The sequence below is a fragment of the Lissotriton helveticus genome, chromosome 1_1 (assembly GCF_964261635.1).
Source record: "Lissotriton helveticus chromosome 1_1, aLisHel1.1, whole genome shotgun sequence".
Taxonomy (NCBI): domain Eukaryota; kingdom Metazoa; phylum Chordata; class Amphibia; order Caudata; family Salamandridae; genus Lissotriton; species Lissotriton helveticus.
The window spans coordinates 385515726-385534930 of NC_136057.1; the positions used below are offsets into that span (position 1 = coordinate 385515726).

At 45.2% G+C, this 19205-nt stretch overlaps 1 protein-coding gene across 1 annotated transcript in view; it reads right to left on the bottom strand.

Annotated features, from left to right (window-relative positions):
• IQSEC3 (IQ motif and Sec7 domain ArfGEF 3) overlaps positions 1 to 19205 on the bottom strand; it is a 382113-nt gene that overhangs the window by 49368 nt on the left and 313540 nt on the right. Inside the window, exon 8 of the mRNA XM_078673720.1 lies at positions 12738 to 12837. Within this exon, the coding sequence (XP_078529846.1) occupies positions 12738 to 12837 (100 nt within the window). The remainder of the gene's footprint in view (positions 1 to 12737; positions 12838 to 19205) is intronic.

Below are 19205 nucleotides of genomic sequence, written 5' to 3' on the forward strand. Positions count from 1 at the left end.
CCACGAAAGCACAAAATAATATTGCTGGCTCAGACTAGGCTGTAGGTAATCACTAGTGACATATTGGCGTGACCTGCTGTGAGAGGAGGTACAATATGTCCAACTGAAGTTTCAGCAAAACTATGAAAAGCATTTGTAGATGAATAATCGCTCAGATATCTCTATATGAACAGACATAAATTAGAACAAAGATGATTTTTTGTTTTATTTCAGTAATTTTTTATTGAAAAGAAAGTTTATATATACAAGAAAAGACAACTGACCCAGGTGTTTTTGTACAGCTGTACCAGAAATGATAGCGAAGAAGAGGGCAGTGTAGCCTTTCTTGATAACGCGCGCAATATTTCGCACTTTAAAAGCATTTCTGACCACTTATCGTGTGTGTATGAATGCTCTTGGTTTGAATGGGGTCTGTGCGAATGGTTTGTGTGTGTGCGCATGCTCTGTGTAAATGGTGTGTGAACCTTATTAATGTATAAAGGTGTGTGTAAAAGGACTATGTCAATGGTGTTAGGGTGATAGTACTGTATAAACCGATGCAATTTGCTTTGCGTAAATGGCACACACATATGGGTAGATGTATCAAGCCTTTTGCGATTCGGCCTTTGCGAGTCGCAAAAGGCTTTTTTACATTTTTTGAAATGTATGAAAAAATCGCAAAATAAGGAATCGCAAAAATTTGCGATTCCTTATTTTGCCTAAGCATTGAAGGAATCGCAAATTTTGCGATTCCTTAAATGCGATGTATGTGGCTTTTACAAATTGAGATTTTGGGTTAAGAAATCGCAAATTACCACCAACTTGTAGTTGGTGGTAATTTGCGATTTCATTTAAAAATACCCTATTTGACATTTGTAAAGGTGGCATGTGACACACATACATGCCCATATGGCATGTATGTGCGCCATATGCACACACATGTAAATTTCAGGGGTGCAGCAGGGTGTCTTTGAGACACCCCTGCACCCTTGCAATTATTCCTTAATTGCAAATTCGCAAAATGCGATTCGCAAATTAAGAAATACTTCACAATCATTACTATGGGCCTCCTGGGCCATAGGAATGCATGGGAAATTATTCCTTAATTGCGAATTCGCAAATTGCGATTTCGCAAATAAGGAAGACTAAGAAATCGCTAAAAAATAGCGATTTTTTACATACATTCGATTTTGCGATTTCTAAATAGCGATTCCTTAAAAATCGCTATTTAGAAATCGCAAAATGGAATCTTGATACATCTACCCCATACAGCAGAAGTGAACTGCGTGTATGTGAATATTCTCTGGAAATGTGTTTGCGTAAAATGTTTTAGTGTACACAGTGTATGCAATTAGGCCTTGAGTGACTGATGTTTTGTGTGAAAAGTGTGGGTGCCTTTATTGCTTACTGGTAAGGTTATTATTCCAATTCCATTTTCTTCATCCAAGTACTTACTAGTAAAAGGCACACACACCTTTCAGACAGGCAGCCTGCGGTCCACTGAAATGCCAAAACAGGGAGATTGAATTTGAGTAATGACATTACCAATAAGTAACTGAGGCATGTTATGTTATGTTAATCATTTTGTAAAGCGTGCAAATACCAAAATCGATGCTAGTGTCAGACCTGATTGTCACCAGACAAGGCAGAGAAGGAAAATTAAAAAGAGGAGCAGAAGACCCAAGGTTTTAGTTGTTTGCTAAAATTTAGATGATTAGGTTGTGCTCTGAGATGGTCAGGCATAGAGTTTCACCATTTACAAGTAGAGTAGGAAAAACGTCTTACACCCCAGTGCACTATTTAAATTCTGGGTGCGATTACGTGTCTCGCTGCGCTGGACCACAGGTTCATGTAGGTAAACAGCATGTAAAGATTTTTGGGCAAAAAGAGTGGACCTACCTTATGCAGGGTCTTACGTGCCCAACATAAGGCTTTGAACTTGATTTGCACCCTGAGTGGGAATCAATGCAGTTCCTTAATAGTTTGGGAGGCGAAGAAAAAGTTTGGAAGGTTCACCAGAAACGAGGCTGCTGAATTTTGAAGTCTGCAATACATTTTGTAGGCGAGTTTGGGAGCCTACATTCAAGTCACTGCAATAGTCTAGTTTAGAAACTAATAGAGCTTATTATAAATGTTTTTCTAAATTCTACTGGGAGGAAGGGAAGAGATTTTCGAGTATTTTTAGAGTGAGAAAACGGGAGGATGCAACCTGATTTGTGTGGCATGTGAATGATAGCTTGGCGTCAAGGATGACACGCAAGTTTCTTGCTTTCTGGACTGGCAGTGGGAGGAAGCGGAGATTGGACTTCCAATGGGAGGTATCATGGCTACAGAGCGGTACCTCCGTTTTATCAGAATTTATTTTTAAACAATTCTTCGGCATCCAGTCCACAATCCTACCCAGTCAGGTGTTAAATTGCTTTGCCACATTTTCTGGTTCCAATAATACAGACACGACACTTTGGGTGTCATCGGAATAGGAAATAACTGATAAGCTGCATGATCGGATAAGTTTAAACAAAGGGGTAATGTAGGCATCAAAAAGGGTGAGACTCAATGAGGATCCCTTGGGAGCCCCACAGGGGAGAGTGAACGGGTCAGAGGTAAAGTCCTCAAGAGCGACCAGCTGCTCTCTATTGGTCAAGAAAGAGCCACTCAGTTTTAAGGCTGTACCCTTAATACCAACGCTATCAAGAGGGTTGAATAGCTGGAAATGGTCAACTGCGTTGAACGCGGCTGAAAGATTCAACAAGATCAAGATCGCCTACCCCCCTCAATCTACATTAGTTCTGATTTCTTCTGTGGCCGCCACCAGGGTGTATTCCGTACAATGATTGGGTCTAAACCCATGATGTAAAGAGTCAAGAAGGTTGGTAGTTTCAAGAAAGGTCATGATCTCTTGGTTCATAGCCTTTTCTTGGATCTTGGCGATAGGGGAGAAGTGGGGTTTTCTTTAGAAGGGGTAGGATGGATGCCTTCTTTCACACACCTGGAAAACAGCTGTTTCCTCCTCATCTGCTTCATTGTGCCATCCTTCACTAACATGAGGATGTATCTTATTCAACCTATGCTTTCTTCCAAAACAAACCACCAGAAAAGAAAGTAATACATACAACCACAATCAAAAGTACAATAACTGAGACTCCAAATCAGTTAGCATGGATGTTACACAAGACCCACCTTCAACTGGATCTGAAAGACAAACGTAGAGAGAGAGATATACATGTAGCATCCCTACAGATAAAAAGAGTAACCACCTATGGTCTCAGCCCAAGATACTACAATAACTCTGGAGGACACCATCAGGAAGACGCAATTCAGCCAGATCACAGGTCATTGAAATGACAAGATGCAGCAACTTACTCAAAGAGGCATGAGTTTTAGACATGGTTTTTAGCCAATGTTGTGGTGGTCCGAAATTGACAGTCTGTCACATTGATGAATGTGCGAATTGCACCTCAATAGATGACTGCAGCCTGATGAACATCTATAGCTTGGGGATATACCTACTCTAGAGAAATGGCTCCTCAAAGAAGACAGGAGGATAATCTCCTGGGAAAAATGAAGTGGAATCCGTCAGGACATATCCAAGACTATAGAAATCAGAAAGATAACAAACAAAATTGAATGACAGACAGTGTAAAAAATAGCAGCCAGAGGTTCAAGCATTTGGCCCCGGAGGGATATGTTGAAGATGCAGGTAGATGCAAGATGCCTGCAGCTTGGGAGCACCAGAAGTCCTGAAAAGCCTCACTTGTGTCCCTTAGTTATGCCTTAGGAGAGGGAGATTTTCCCCAGATTGTAGGAGGTCATGTGTGGCTTGCATGTTTCACGGTGGTAATTTTTAGGGACCAAGTTGGGTTAGCTAGCCAAGGGATGGGTGCAGTCCTGCCCACTCAAAAGCTTCAGTGTGGAAGTAGAGCTGCTGGCATCTCAGGGCCCCCAGAACCCATGTGATTGTGCCCTTATGGGAGAATGGCCTTTTGAGAATGGTTGGGAGTGGTTTGTCCCTCTCATCTGAAGGTACAGCTGCCCTGGACGTCTCTTTCTATCAGAAGCCCTTTGTGGGACCATTCACGTAAAGTGAATAAGTCTTGGGCCTTCTGGTTGACTCTGGCACAAGTGGCTCTTTTCAACATGTGGTGCCCCCTTGATGTGAAATGCAAAAGGGCCAGGATTATGTTCTAGTAAGACCAAAGACCGGTGAGCAATTCTATGCTGCCTGCCTTTTGGACATGAAAGCTACCAAAGTTCCTGGATTTGGGCTTTCACTCTTGAGTGGAGCAATAGTGGCAGACTTTAGCAATTTGAAGGCTTTCAATTTTGACAGCCCAAGTGTCATCACACTTGTCCCTTGATTTTTTGGTTGCTCTGTTATTAGAGCTTGCATTTGCATGTGGGCCAGCCACTGATGGAGAAGGCGAAGTAGACAACACTATCTGGTCATCTATTGTCATAACTGTTGCATTATGGGATTCATCAGTGAGTACATCAGGTTTCCTCATGGCAGTGATCCTCAGATACAGAATTGGGATCCCAAAGTATAGGATAAGTGGCGAGAACTTTACCCATGTCTTTATGGACATGCTATTACTGGGATACAAGCAGGTGCAAAGTAGGGCAGACCATAAAATGCCCCATTGAATTTGTGGAATGTCCACGTTCCACCGCATCAGCAGTGAAACCTGCCACGGAAATGGTAAGCTTTTATCTTGCTTTGTATGAGAAGATTATGTGTATGAAACCTACATTTCTGTGTGTTCTTCATGGATTTTTAGATTTTAATGGGCCTAGATTGCTGGCATCATTGACCTCTATGCACTGATAAACTGCTACTTATGTTAACGTTTGAAAAATGCTTTAATTGGCATTACTGATTTTTTTATAAGCTCACTGTAAGATACACAAGTGGTATACAAGAGAAATGCTTTATGAGACCACAGCAAAACTTTCAGAACAGGCATGGGGTTAAACTGTAGTTAATGGATTGCAAAACAGCCCTGCCACAAGGCTCAGGTCTTGAGGTTGAAATGCCAAAACAACCCATTTTTGACATTTAAATATTGTAACATTATAGGATTAGATATGACAGCTGCAAAGGTGCATCGAAGCAGCAATATCCAGCTACATGGTGCTCAGATTTAAAGACTGCAATCTGTCCTGACTTACATGTTGAAAAAAAAACAAGAGGAAAAGTGCCATGTTCTATATGGAAGTGCCAGCAATCATTGTCTATGTATATACAGTTTCAGAATCCCACATTTGTCAAATTTGGCTACGCAAACACTATGGGCCACATGTATCAAAATCCATTTTGCACTCCTTAAGTAGCGAATGTTAGGTAATCGCTATTTAAAGACAGCTGTGGCAAATGCAGGTAAGAGCAGTGGGGTGGCGGTTCGGGGGGATTTCGACAGATGACGAGTGAAAATGTATTATTTATTTCATTTTCTCTTGTGGTAGTCTGTCGAAATACTCCTTCACCCGGCCCCACCACCCCACAGCAACTACTTATAGAATGCAAAACGGTATGTAAGAAAATAGCGATTGCCTAATAGCAATTCCTAAAGATTCGCAATCGCAATTAGGTAAGCGCTATTCGGTAATAGTATCCCATTAGTTCCTATGGGCCTAAGGACTCATAGGTGCGAATGGTTTTGCATTACCTAATTTGTGATTACCTTATTGCTAATTGCTAATTTAGTAATGCAATACGAAGGGACCCTGGGGGCATAAGGCTCCCCTGAAGCACCCCAAAAGAAAATGTGCACATTTAAAGCACACACAAGCCCTAGGGGCATGTGTACGCTACATGCCACTTTAAAAAATGCATTTTTGTGCATTTTCAAATTTTGCACATGGTTATCATTGACTTGAAGTCTATGGTAAAGGCATTTCCTACATGCACAGTTTGCATTTAGAAAATGCTTGGTACATGTGCTGCAATTCTCCACTTGTAGTGGAATCACAATTTTTGTGATTACCCAAACTTGCGACAAAGCCTTTCATGCATCTTGAAAGGCTATTTTGCATTCCCAAACGGACGAAATAACCAATTTGTACCATTTGTGAATGCAAAAATTGTGTGATACATGTGGCCCAATATTTTCAACCAACACGTTTTATTAATGTTTTTTTAGTTCAAGTGTCACTACGTTTTTGAGAAATACTGTTTACTTAAAACACTCCTGAAACAAGTTTGGCTGACTTATGCCAGGTCAGTCACAAAATATGTCCTGCCTTCAATCATAATATACACCTGTGAAGAGAATAACTCCAGAGATTTTCTTTACTGAGAAAGAATTCCAAGAATATCCAGGCACCTTACTCCATGGGCAGGATGACAGAAGAAATGTGTTTAATTTTGTTGAGGGGTCTGCTAACAGTGAGTTGGCATGGATGGACTATAGTGGAATCAGGCAGCAGAGAGAGACACTTAAGTTAAGCCTCTGTTTTGCTTTGTTAGAATATTGGAGAGTAGTGATTCTGCACTAAAACTTGGGAAGGGCTGTGAAATATAGTACTGGATTGCAACAGAATTTGCCTGTGAATTGAGGTGTAGTCCTTTGCGGAATTGACTCTTTAATAAAACACGGGAGAACCATAGACGGCAAACCGTTGGAAACTCCCTATGATAGATGTAGAGAAATTCATTGGTGAGTTAACGTTTTAAAAAGTTGCTCACAGCATAAAGATTAGAAAACTGCTGGAACAGAGAAGAAAATATGACCTTAGTGAAAAATTCCTCACCGTACGGGAAGTACAAGCTTATCCACAAACCGCTTTTTATAAGAGCTGTTCTTAGGGTCATGGAACCTAACCTCAGGCAAAAAAGGAAACAACATATTTTGGAAGCTAACTAGTGGGACTTGTGGAATATGGATTTTGATTATGCTTATACAGTAAATCGATGAATAGCATTTTGCTTTCTGGCACCCAATGTCCAGCAGTCTTTTTTCCCGCATGGAATCACATTGCGGTTGTTACAACGACCGCTTTGTGATTCCGCATACCATTACGCCGCAAGTCGGAAGAACGACTTGCTGAGGGGGGCGCTGGATGTTGGAATAGTATAATTTACTATTCCAACTCAAGTCTGTGCGGACACTAGGGAGGGTGTTGGATTTTAAATCCAACACCTCCCCCCCTCCGCAAGTCGTTGTTCCGACTTGCGGAGTAATGGTATGCGGAATCACAACGCGGTCGTTGTAACAACCGCGTTGTGATTCCATGCGGTAAAAACGTTTTGTCATAAATGTTGTTTACCGTCCCTGAATGTGAGAAATCGGGTATTGGTCAAGGACAGTGGAAGCCCCACTCAGGCAACAACCACAATCCTTCTCATGGTGAACCACAAAGCCACTAAATTAACCTGTGCTTAACCCTCTGGCAGCTTGGAACAAAGCAGTCAGGCTTAACTTTGAGGAAATGTGTGAAGTATTTATGCAGCACACAAACAATAATAAAGTGAAAACGCAACACAAGAAGAATCTCACACCAATTTAGAAAAAGAGAGTAAATTTAATTTAAATACATATAATGATGCCAGAACACCAAAAATCCAATCAGTAGAGCCGAAGATTTGTAATTTTAAAGATTTAAGTTGAAATAAAATCCAAAAGCACAAAGCACCACTCCTGGTCTTCTGGTCATACTAGACCAGGGGAAAGTCACAAGTTCAGGCACCACAATGGTGCCTGGGCTGGATAAAAGGAGCAGGTTAGTCCTGCTGAAGAAATTACCTTCTCAAAGGCCAGCGCGAAGAGATCTGTTCATGGTGGAGGAAGACGTGAGGAGCTAGGAGAGTGTGACAAACAGTTGTTGCTGTACCGAGATGTGTGTGTGGGCCTGGCATCACAGACGGTCGCCGCTGTAGGGCGTAGATCTGGTCGGGTGTCGCAGACAGTTGATATTGAAGCTCTGCAATAGCAGTCAACGCGGGCTGTCGTTGCTGTGGCGCAAACTGCAGATCTTGCATTGACAGTTGTCACTAGCAGTTGCTGCAGCACAAAGAGTTGCGTTCACCAGAGCTTCACATTAGCGGTCTTTGCAGGCTGCAAAATCATGACATAAACAAGCCCGTTTGTGGTCGTGAAGAACCCAAAACTTCAGGGCTTCACCTTTCTTCACAGTAGAATGCCAGCCAAGTGTCCAGGACCTGGGGAGACACCTCCTGGAGATCAGGAACATACTTCAGCAGAGACCAGCAGGGCTCAGGTCCAGTTGCCTTTCCATGCAGGTCCAGCACAGCAGGTCAGCTGAGTCGCCGCAGGGAAGCCTCCAGAGCTTGTTATGCCCCTGTGGTTCAGACAGGAGGTCAGGCAATGTCCACCATTTGTGGGGCCTGCTTCACCTTAACTAATATGCCCTCTGAACCATTGACACTGCTATGACTCTCAATAAGTTACTTTTCTGTTCAATAACAACTGCAAACAAAAGAACAATATTCTACACATTAACACTTTATTCTAGGACTGGTAACATCCTGACAATATTGCTGTCAGATTTAGCATAACTCATTTATAGCTTTTATTCAGTGTTGATGCACTTCCAGAGACTTGTAGCCCATTACACCTCTGATTCTCATTGACATGAGTCAATGTGATTGTAGAGTATGTCTGGTCTTGTGTAGTACTGGTTCATATTTGGTAGAGTAGAACTGATAAATGTGTTGCTTGCTTAGTGTTGGTTCATATTGGAAAGTGGATGGCTATATCCTATTATGGATCCGTGTACTATGTTTTTTCATTAGATGATTTTATGACTTATACAAAATGTGGGTGTTGTAACATTAATTTAACTTGTTCAGAATGGTGAGACATGAACCTGACAATAAAATATTGTAGCTTCAGGAATAAAGCATTACTTTTTCAAAGCACTTTCTCATGGAAAGAAGCATTGGGGCTGCATGACGGATCCAAGTATTAATGTATGTGTAGAACAAACAGAAATTAATCCATCAAAACAGAGATATTGGACGGAGATTCCTCTGTGTAATTGGCCTTCAGAGGTCTGGCTATTAGTCCTAGGAACCTGGACATCACTTGTAACAACAGTGAAAGACCTTTAGGTGAATATGGACAATGACCCACTGAGTGCATCAATGGTTTATACTGATTTCTCTGTTTTAAGCATCCAGTTAATTTGACTTAAATATGCTCTTTATACAGAGCGTATGGGATCATGGTGTTGTTGAGAATCATCTTTTGAAACACAACTTAACTTGGCCTCGACCATTTTCTGTTATGAAGCTAGCAGCCTCTGCAACATTTGCAGGAACGTTTTTTCACACAATGGAAAAAGAATGCCTATTAAATGTAAGAACCAGTAAATTGTACGGTAATTGTTGTATCTGCCAAACTGCCATTTCATTTCAACAAATACAAACAATATCCTCAAACTAACTTGTAATTTGTGACTTGAAGATAACCTTAGACCGGTGGTTGCCTGGTTAAAAATAATAGAATCGATGGGCGTGACACAAGCGGCTACTCCTCTACTATCCAGAGGAGCTTCACCTCAATGCCTGGCTCAGAGCCAGCAAATGAAAAATAACGTGATGTTCTAGCATCATTTTATGTTTTATATGCCAGCTCTGATCCAGTGATGTAGGAAGGGGCGGGTCGAGGCATGGGAGGGGGGGGGGAGTAGCTCTATTTGCACTCCCTAAGTGAGCATATGATTTTGGCCGGCCGTCTCAGGCCAGCCAAAACACACATGCGCACTTAGGTTTCTCCAGCCCGGCTGCATTGTCTTTCCATCCCGCTCAGGCCAATGCCCGCGCTGATTAGATGGGGGTCTGTCCCCGGGGCTGCTGGGACCAGGAAGAGTACAGGAGGCGTGACGCGGGAGGTGGGCGGTGGCTTCAGGTAAGTTACTTTTTTTATGCATATTATTACTAACATCCTCCAAGTGCAACCTCTCCCTCCCGGTTCTTCTGCTCCTGCGTTCACTCCACCCGCCCACCACCCTATGTTTGTGGCAGCTGCCACTGCATGCCACCCCAATCGAAGCAACCAACCTAAGTGTCCTAAGAGATTGGGTTCTCACTAATTTAATTGTGAGGCTTTCTGAACATAGTGCTCTCTCTCTCCCCCAGAGGGCCTCTTATCCAAAAATGAGGCTTTCAACCACATGTACCTTGCAAAGACACTCATTTTATGATTATCCTGCAACTTCTATTAGAGACTCTGTAATTGATGGACTACCTCTACCTACAATCCCAGACTCATCAGCTGCGCAACTGGATCCAGTCACATATGGAATACCAGGACTCCAGTGAATAACTTGTCAAATCCCTTTGATTCCTCAGCACCCAAATTCATTGTCCCAAAGTTTGTGACTTACCATCACTAACTAAAAAAAGTTACTGTGTTATTACAGAACTAAAAGAGGATAATGCATCCATGGGACTCACAAGGAACACGTTTTCCACCAAATATGGTGTCAAGCGTCACCTAAACTTCTGCTCATGTTCCTTCTCTTCTAGGAACCAATTGAGGGCCAGATGTAGGAGGCCATTTACCGACCGGTAACGGCCGATTTCGGCTGTTACCGACCAGTAAATGGGTATTTGGGATGTAGGGGCATCATTTTACAGATTCGGTAAATTTACCGAATCGGTAAATTTACCGATTCTGTAAAATACCGACTCGGTATTTTTACCGATTCGGTAACGGCCAGATGTAGGTGGGACTCTTCAGAGTCCCTAAAGCCTTACAGATTCGGTATATTACCACCCAATCCAATTGGGTGGTAAAATACCGAATCCAGGTGTGCATGCACATGTGTGCATGCACACCTAGCCATGACACAGACAGACATGCCCTCAGGGCATGTCTGTGTGCCACATGGCACACATTCCCGTCTTTGGGGTGCTAGAGGGTGTCAAAGTGACACCCCCTTCACCCTTGCTGAAATCGGTATTTCCGAATCGGTAAATACCGATTCGGTATTGCCCATTGATTCCTATGGGCTTCAAGGCCCATAGGAATCAATGGGCATTACTGAATCGGTATTTACAGAATCGGTAAATACCGAATCTTAACGATTCGGTATTTACCGATTCTGAAACACCTACATACCCCCCCCTCTATTTTACCACTTCTTAAATACCGAATCGGTAAAATTCGGTATTTAAGAAGTGGTAAAATAGAATTACCTACATCTAGCCCTGAGTGCCATCCCTTAAAGCAATATAGGGCCCGATGTAGGTAGGAATCATTTACCGATTTTTAATAAGCGAATTTTACCGATTCGGTAATTAAGAATCGGTAAATATGAAGGGTGGACATGTAGGTCCATCCAGATGTTTTTTTTACCGAATCGGTAAAATTCTGTATTTACCGATTCGGTAAATACCGACCGGTAATGCTCCATTCATTCCTATGGGCTTTGAAGCCCATAGGAATGAATGGGGCATTACCGGTCGGTATTTACCGAATCGGTAAATACCGATTTTGACAAGGGTGCAGGGGGTGTCACTTTGACACCCTCTAGCACCCCCAAAAAAGGTTCGGGGGCCATGTGGCAGGCATACCTGCCCTAAGGGCAGGTCTGCCTGTCATATGGCACAGGTGTGCATGCACACATGTGCATGCACACCTGAATCGGTATTTTAACATCAAATTGAATTTGATGCTAAAATACCAAATCGGTAAGGCTTTTGGGACTCAGAAGAGTCCCACCTACATACCAAATTTACCTAATCGGTAGAAATACCGATTCGGTTTTTTACAGAATCGGTAAATTTACCGATCGGTAAATTTACCGATTCTGTAAAATATGTGTCCCTACATACCAAAGCTCAAATACCGGTCGGTAACGGCCGAAAATACCGATTTTCGGCCGTTACCGACCGACCTACATCGGGCCCATAGACTCTAGACCCATATTAGTCCACAAACATTTTCTGAGTGTAACACTGAAGAATAGATTTCAGGATAGATCCCAGCATGATACCTGGAGCCGGAAAAGTCAATCTTTTTTTCTGTTCCATAATTTGAGAATCTTAATAAATTAACAATTTTCCTCTTTCCAGCATCTGCCAAACTCCAAGGCCACAATGCTTCACATCATTCACCATCTCCTGTGTGAAAATTATTGTCTCATAAAACAGCTTATTGAAAGAATGCCTGAAATAACCAGTAAAACCATAAACAAAATCTTCGGGGAGACTTTAATCTACCTAGGGGGTCAAAAGTACCAAAGCAATAGCACAACTGCTCCTCTTTCTTCACAACAATAAGCGTGAACACATTTTTTCAATGCAACCTCTGTTGCACCAAAGCATCTGTTCTAGGATATCGCAAGGTGCATTAGGCTCAAGTGAATGATGAATAGTGGTGGTTAAACCAGATTTACCTCTCACTTAGGCAGTCACAAGTTCATCTATAAGTGCTTTGGGCTGCATTTAGCTAGTTGTTTGTCATTAAGGGCATCATTAGAGGTTCTGTTTGGGATATGCAGGAGGTCTCGTCTGGTACATTGTCTGAAGTTCCAGGATGAAATGTAAAGCATCAGCATATTAAGAGAGGTTTACAAGTTTGAATAATAAGCAGCACTTTTCCTAAAAAGTTAGGAAAAATGATAAGCAAAATAAAAATGTAGTACATATGTACAGATGTGTAGTGATTGTTGACTGAACAGACCAGGTACAAAGCGGAATATAATTCTATGTTATACCGGTGGACAATACCACTGTTGTTGTGCGTCCAGAGAGACTTTTTCAGGAGGATCATTGTCCTCTGGGAACTTACATTCATTTTCGTAGAGATGATACTGCATTCCCAGCAGGCCGACAGACTTGCAGAAGGTGTATGTTGAAGAGCTTTTCTTCTTGGGGCAAAGTTTGAGGATCTGTGGGAGACAAAGCAGCTGCTGATGAGATAAGGAACAAGGCCCAGACGCCTAAGTAGCAAGATAATGAGAAACTTATATGTGGAAAACATTACATTACAACACACCATAACTTCTCCAGGATACAAGGCAGGCTTTCCCACAACTTTAGATCAGGCTGGAGTGAATTGAAACAGGCTTAATTAAGCGCACAGGCAGTCCCCAGTTTATGGTGTAACAATATCTCTTTCTGGCCTGCATCCTCAAGCCCTTGTGCTGTACAACTATAGCTGAGCTGACAACTACCGCAGCTGATTCTATGTCAGGACCGGAGGCTTCAGATTATGCTTTGTACCTTCTTCGCTGTTTATTACAAAAGTCACAGCAGCCAAAAAACAAATTAAATAACAACAGCCCTACCTTTTTTGAGAACAAAGGTTATGGGCAAACAGAAAACAAAGACATCAACTACAACTCCCATGAGTATTACTAGGCAGTCCACATTATAGTCCTTTCTCAGTCTCCACTGAAGTTATACAGGACGTCCCCTTCATGACCACTTCCTCTTTCTTCGCTGCTTCGCAGCCAGTTAAGTGGTTTTTCTCCCTCTCTCCTCATTTCAACATGATTGGGGTTTGTGGGGGTCTTTAACCTTGTGTTTTCGAATACGTTTGATTGTGGGGTTTGTTCGATGCTCCGTTTTTTGTTTACAGAGCCCATTCCAGTCGCGGGACCATTTTAGGCTCCTACGCGACTTTTGCCTGTTTTCGGCCGCCTCCGGCCACTAGGGGGCGCTGGTGCATCTCGTTCTCCTCGGCGCGTTTCCTGTCGGGGTGCACGCTGAGGAGAACGTTTTTGTTGCCGATCCTGCCCCTGTCGCCTCACCCTGACGCTCGAGAGAGCTGTATTGCCCCACATAATATTAATATTTACGCCCCGGTGGGGGTCTGTATTGCGGTTTTGACCGCGTTGACGCCTGCGGTCGGCTAAGGGCACTCTTCGTGTCGCTTCCTACAAATTGTGAGCCTAGCGCGCGGGGAGGTGACGAAGGCCTGTTCTTCATAAGAGGGCCTGCGCGCTAGTGGGGTAAAGTGCCCCCCCTGATTCCCGGTTCCACTGGGCCCTATCTTCAAGCAGCTTCGTTCTGCCCCAAATTACTGCACTGGCTTTAGCCTGCTTCCCTATCATTGGGTGTTTCTAGCCATTCTTTACATTTTAAGGCTTCGTATTTAGCGCGTAGCGCCTAGCACTGATGGGGGACGAGTACTATGAGGAGGAGGAGTCGCATGGCTACCTCAATGATGATGAATTCTACCAGGCTGTGGATAGCTCGATCTATAGGTGTGTCCAAGAGATAGTGGGACCTATGGAGGAACGCCTCTCGGCACGAATTATACAGGAGTGCGAGAGGGTGACTCAGGCACACTTAGGGGGTTCTGCTGGCTCTACCGCACCAACGGGGACTACTCCCCCAGCCCCCATGAAACCCTGTAGGGACGTGGTGTCGGGTGGACCGCAGGGCATAGATAAGGACACCTTTGAACGGCTGCGGGACGCATTCCTAGCTAAGGCGATAGACCCTGCCCCTGCGTCCTCTCCGCCTCCGGGCCCTTCGGGCACCGCAGGGTCAGCTCCTTTGTCTCCTGGCCCGACCACTCCAGCTGACACCGACGATGAGGATGGGTCGGAGCGCTCTTGGCGGCCTTCGGGCTCCGCCGCCGAGCTTCCACGGGATACTTCGGGCATGTTGGACCCGGATGAAATAATGCATCCGCGGTCCGCGGCCTGGGCCCTGAGGGAGAAGGTGGCGGAGTTTGTCGCTGGCCGCCTTCGCAAGCCCTTAGAAAAGGAGGCGAGGAGCTGTTTGCGTGGGGAATGCCCCAGACCTACGCTGGAGGGTAAGGTTGCCCTAACCCCAGAGTTGGACCCGAAAATGGCTACTTTCTTGGCAAAGTTTGTTAAGGACCCCCGCAAAGGCATCGACCGCTCCTGGCGTTCTTGCCAGGATAAGCTCTTGGAGGCCCCATTACGAAGATACTAGATATGGCGGAAGACGCCAAGGAGTCCGGGGTGCCCATCTCCCCTGAGGTCCTCTCTAACTGGGCACAAAGAGTAGTGGTTTTCCTGGGGAATGCGAATTGCGCGTTGTCTACTGAACGTAGGAGGTCCCTCTTAATTAAATTAGATCCTAAGCTGGGCGACCTAGCCTCTTCTGAAGCGGGAGCAGTGGCCCAGGGGGGTCTCTTCGGAGAGCCCTTTATTAAAGAACTGGGGAAGTTTGTAAATACCTTCACTTCCCTAGATAGGGCCCAGTCAAATATCAAAAGGGTCTTCCACCAACGTTTCTCCAGGGGGGCCGGTCGCGGAGGGGGCCGCGCGACCGGCCGAGGTGGTCAACAGGCAACCAACAGGAATCAAGGCTCCGGGCGAGGACAGTATAACTCCTCCCAGAACTACAATACCTTCTACCCCACCAGAGGACAACGTTTCCGTGGTCGTGGTGGATTCAAGAATGCTGCCGGAAACACCTCTAACGGTGAGTGTCATTTCGGCGGACACGGTCCGCGTGGGGGGTCGATTGGCTTTGTTTCCAGATGCCTGGGCCGCACTCACGGCGGACGCTTGGGTTTTGCAAACTATACGGGGTTTCCATGTGGAATTTTACGACCAACCCCGCCAACACAGGCCTCCCCCGCCTATCGTCTTCTCTCGTGCGGACGCTCTGTTGGTAGACGAGGAGGTGTCGGACCTGCTACGCAAAGGCGCTATTTGCCCGTCAGTTCGTCACCCGGCAGGGTTTTGGAGCAATTTGTTCCTGGTGGACAAAGCAGATGGGGGGAAGCGTCCGGTGATCAATCTCAAAGAGTTCAACGGTTGGTTGGTCTACCGGCATTTCAAGATGGAGGGTATCCATCTTCTGAGGGACGTCTTACTTCCCGACGATTGGATGGTGCGTTTGGACCTCAAGGATGCGTACTTGGTGGTCCCCATCCACCCCCGCACCGTCGCTTTCTGCAGTTTCGGTGGAGGGGTCAGGTGTTCGAGTTTACCGCCCTTCCTTTCGGACTTTCTTCAGCCCCTTGGTGTTTCACCAAGCTCCTCCGGCCGGCGGTGGAATTTTTGCGGAGCCAAGGTATCTGGCTGATAGTCTATCTGGACGACATCCTGGTGATGGCACAGTGCCTGGTACAATTGGATCTTCAGCTCCGCCAGACGATTTCCTTGCTACAGAATCTCGGTTTTGTAATCAACAGCGAGAAGTCTGTTCTGGTCCCGTCTCAGACGGTGGTGTTCCTCGGTTTTACTGTGGACTCGGTACGATGTACCCTGAGTCTCCCTTCCAAGAAGTTGGGGAAGATTCAACACATCCTCCGCCAGACGGTCTTGCGATCGCACACCTCTCTCCGTCAGATTGCCCGGGTGGTGGGCCTGCTATCGTCCTCCATCCAGGCAATCTTTCTGGGGCCCCTGCATTATCGTGCCCTACAGCGCCTCAAGGCGCACCATCTCCGGAGAGGTCTGACATACGATCAGGTGGTTCCCCTGTCGGACGAAGTGAAGGAGGAGATGCGCTGGTGGCTTACTCACATGGAGGCCTGGAATGGCCGAGCGATTTTCGGACCGCTTCCCGACTTGGTGATAGAGTCCGATGCCAGCCGGGCCGGACTTGGCAACTTTTGTAAATGTTGTTATCTCATTCTTGAGACCACCCGTCTAATAGCTGCTGTAGCAGAGGCGGCTCCTCCACTAAGACGGAGGAGCGCCACCCAACTGCTTCTAAGGGATGTATGACGGTAAGACGCGGGCTATTACCACGCGTACCGTTACAACGCGTGTTTTACAACGCAAGTCGTTACCACGACTTGCGCTGTAGGGTGCGGACTTAGGAATAGTTTAATTTACTATTCCAACACCAGTCCCTGTGGATAGTAGGGAAGGAGTTGGAATAGTAAATTAACTATTCCTTGTCCTTGAGCGCCCTCCAGCGCAAGTCGTGGTTACGACTTGCGTTGTAAGAGACGCGTCGTAATGGTAGCGCGGGGTAACATCCGCGTCGTAAAGATGTTCCCCGCTTCTAAGCAGTGCAACAAAGGAAAAATAAAATGATAATAAATAATGGATGTTATTATCATTTTATTTTTCTCTACGAAGCCAGGTTGGACGGGGCGGGCGGGGCAGAGCTGGGCTTCTGTCACAGTGCAGGCGGAGAAGTGATATTTTCACCTTAAGTGTGCATGACGGTTTGGTTGGCCCCAATCAGTCTTGTGGATTTAGCATGTTCTCCACCGGGGGCCTGTAATGCACAGCCTGGGTGGAGATCCTGCACATGCTCGCAGTACCCGTCTGAGTGCCAAACCCGGGCTCTGAGACCAATCACGACGCTGCTGTCATGATGACAGTAGCGTTGTGATTGGCTTAGAAGTGCCTGGGTGCTTCCTGCTTCCAGGAGTGAGGAAGAGCAGAGGACAAGAAGAAGCGTGTGGCGTGAATAGGGAAGTGATCTTTATTTTTATTTTTCATTCTTTCAACCCGACCACCCCCATTCCACAGCAGACACCTCTGTGCTGTAGCTGTCTTTTAAACAATATCAATAGGAAAGAACTCTGTTTTTTCAAGTGGTAGCTGTGTTTGCCTCGCAACAATAATTAATGAGCATCAATGGAGTTACTTGGAAAGATCTCTCCTGAATTGCCCCCATTTTGCTCACAGGTAAATATGTCTGTGATTAATCTTTTTTCAGACAGCTTCTGTGGGAAATCACTGACATATCCCAAAATGTTTCTTTGTTTTTGGTACAGCTGTATATGGTGATTTTCAGTTACTTCAAAAGTGCAAATGTAAAGGTGAGAGTTTGTTGCAAAATCCAAGGGGTCTTACTGGGAGGCTGATTCATACATCTTTCCCAAGGCCGTTTCTACCATTAGGCAAGACTAGACGGCCGCCTAGGGTGGCAAAAAACATGAGTTTGGGAATCCCCTTGAACGGCCTTTGACCTCGAAAGCGCATTGGGTAGCGCATTCTACAAGTCAACGTGAGGGGGCTTTACGCCGTGCGCGCCGCTATAAATATGCGACTTCCGGTTTCACTCTTGACCCGATCGGAGTCGGACCTCTGTTCTCGTATCCTGTGCTGACCCAAAGTGCCTTCCCGCTTCTAGGAGCATCCGTTCTTCTAAGAGGTAACCTTCCTGCCTCATTGCCTCAGACTCTAAGCATCTACACCTCAGTTAAAACTTCCACAGTCATGTCCACCCTGCTCCCCTGGACCGGCAGCGCCCTCTTCAATATGTTTACCAGTCAGCAGGGCCAGCGCTTTCATAACGCGAGGTAAGGCTTTAAGGTACCACCTAAAGACTCTGGCAATTTACAAAAAAACACCTGAAAAAGGCCTTTTGATCACTGTATGGTGAGCAGCCAAGCATGCAAAATGCTGTTTTGTCTGCCATACAAATCCAGCCTGTGCACCAGTCGATCCTGCCAGTCCTCGAGCGATCAGTCACTCCTTCTCTATGAACCTCCCTTTGATTGTTCCGTTTGTACCAGCGAGGCAACGCAGGGCTTTACTTACAGAACCCTCTTGTCCTGACAAATAAAGCCCGCCCCTCACCCTTTGGTCTCCGCAGCCTCATCTTTAACCGACTAATGTTTTGCTTCTTCTCTCACAGCCTGGTCACTTTCCATCACTCTCTCTAGTGTTTCCTCCCTACTGATGACCATCATCAACTCCCCCCTGGACCTCCCCCCTCCACTGGGCTCATCATCCACATCTCTGTGACCCTTAGGGTCACAGGGCCAGCCATGGACTGGTTCTCATCTTACCTCTCTGTTGAACCTTCCCTCTAATCTGTCACTCATCTCTCTTCACTCTTTCTGCTTCTCGTAAATTCACAAGTTCTCACTTTTCACTCACCCCTTTAAGACTCCCGGCGCTGAATAGCATGTTGGGTGACTCATGCTGAGCAGTAAAGGGGCTCCCTACCAGGGACTATTTACCCCTCTGCTCGGAGGGAAGGCGGTGAAAGCGGTCAGCAAATTAATGAGGAGAGGCAATGCAGAGTCTGGTTGAGAGTCAGAGCACAAGCTGAGACATCCATCAGCCTGTCCAGGTTTCAGTCTTTATTTTGTTGTGAATTTCAGTGGTGTTTTATCAGTGTTTTGCAATATTTTGAAATCTATTGTTTCCCCCCAAAAATGCTCTTTTTGCAGTGATTGTTATAAAGCTCATATTTATTTCAAATTAGAAGTAATGCAGAGCCTAGACTGTTTTATCTGTGGCTTCTTAAATTTCTCGGTAATAATGTTGTTACAATTTTCTAATGCAAGGGGGAGAGAGTGATGGTAGTAAAAGGGAGCGGGCAGCATTTTTTTATTCTCGCCTAGGGCGGCAAA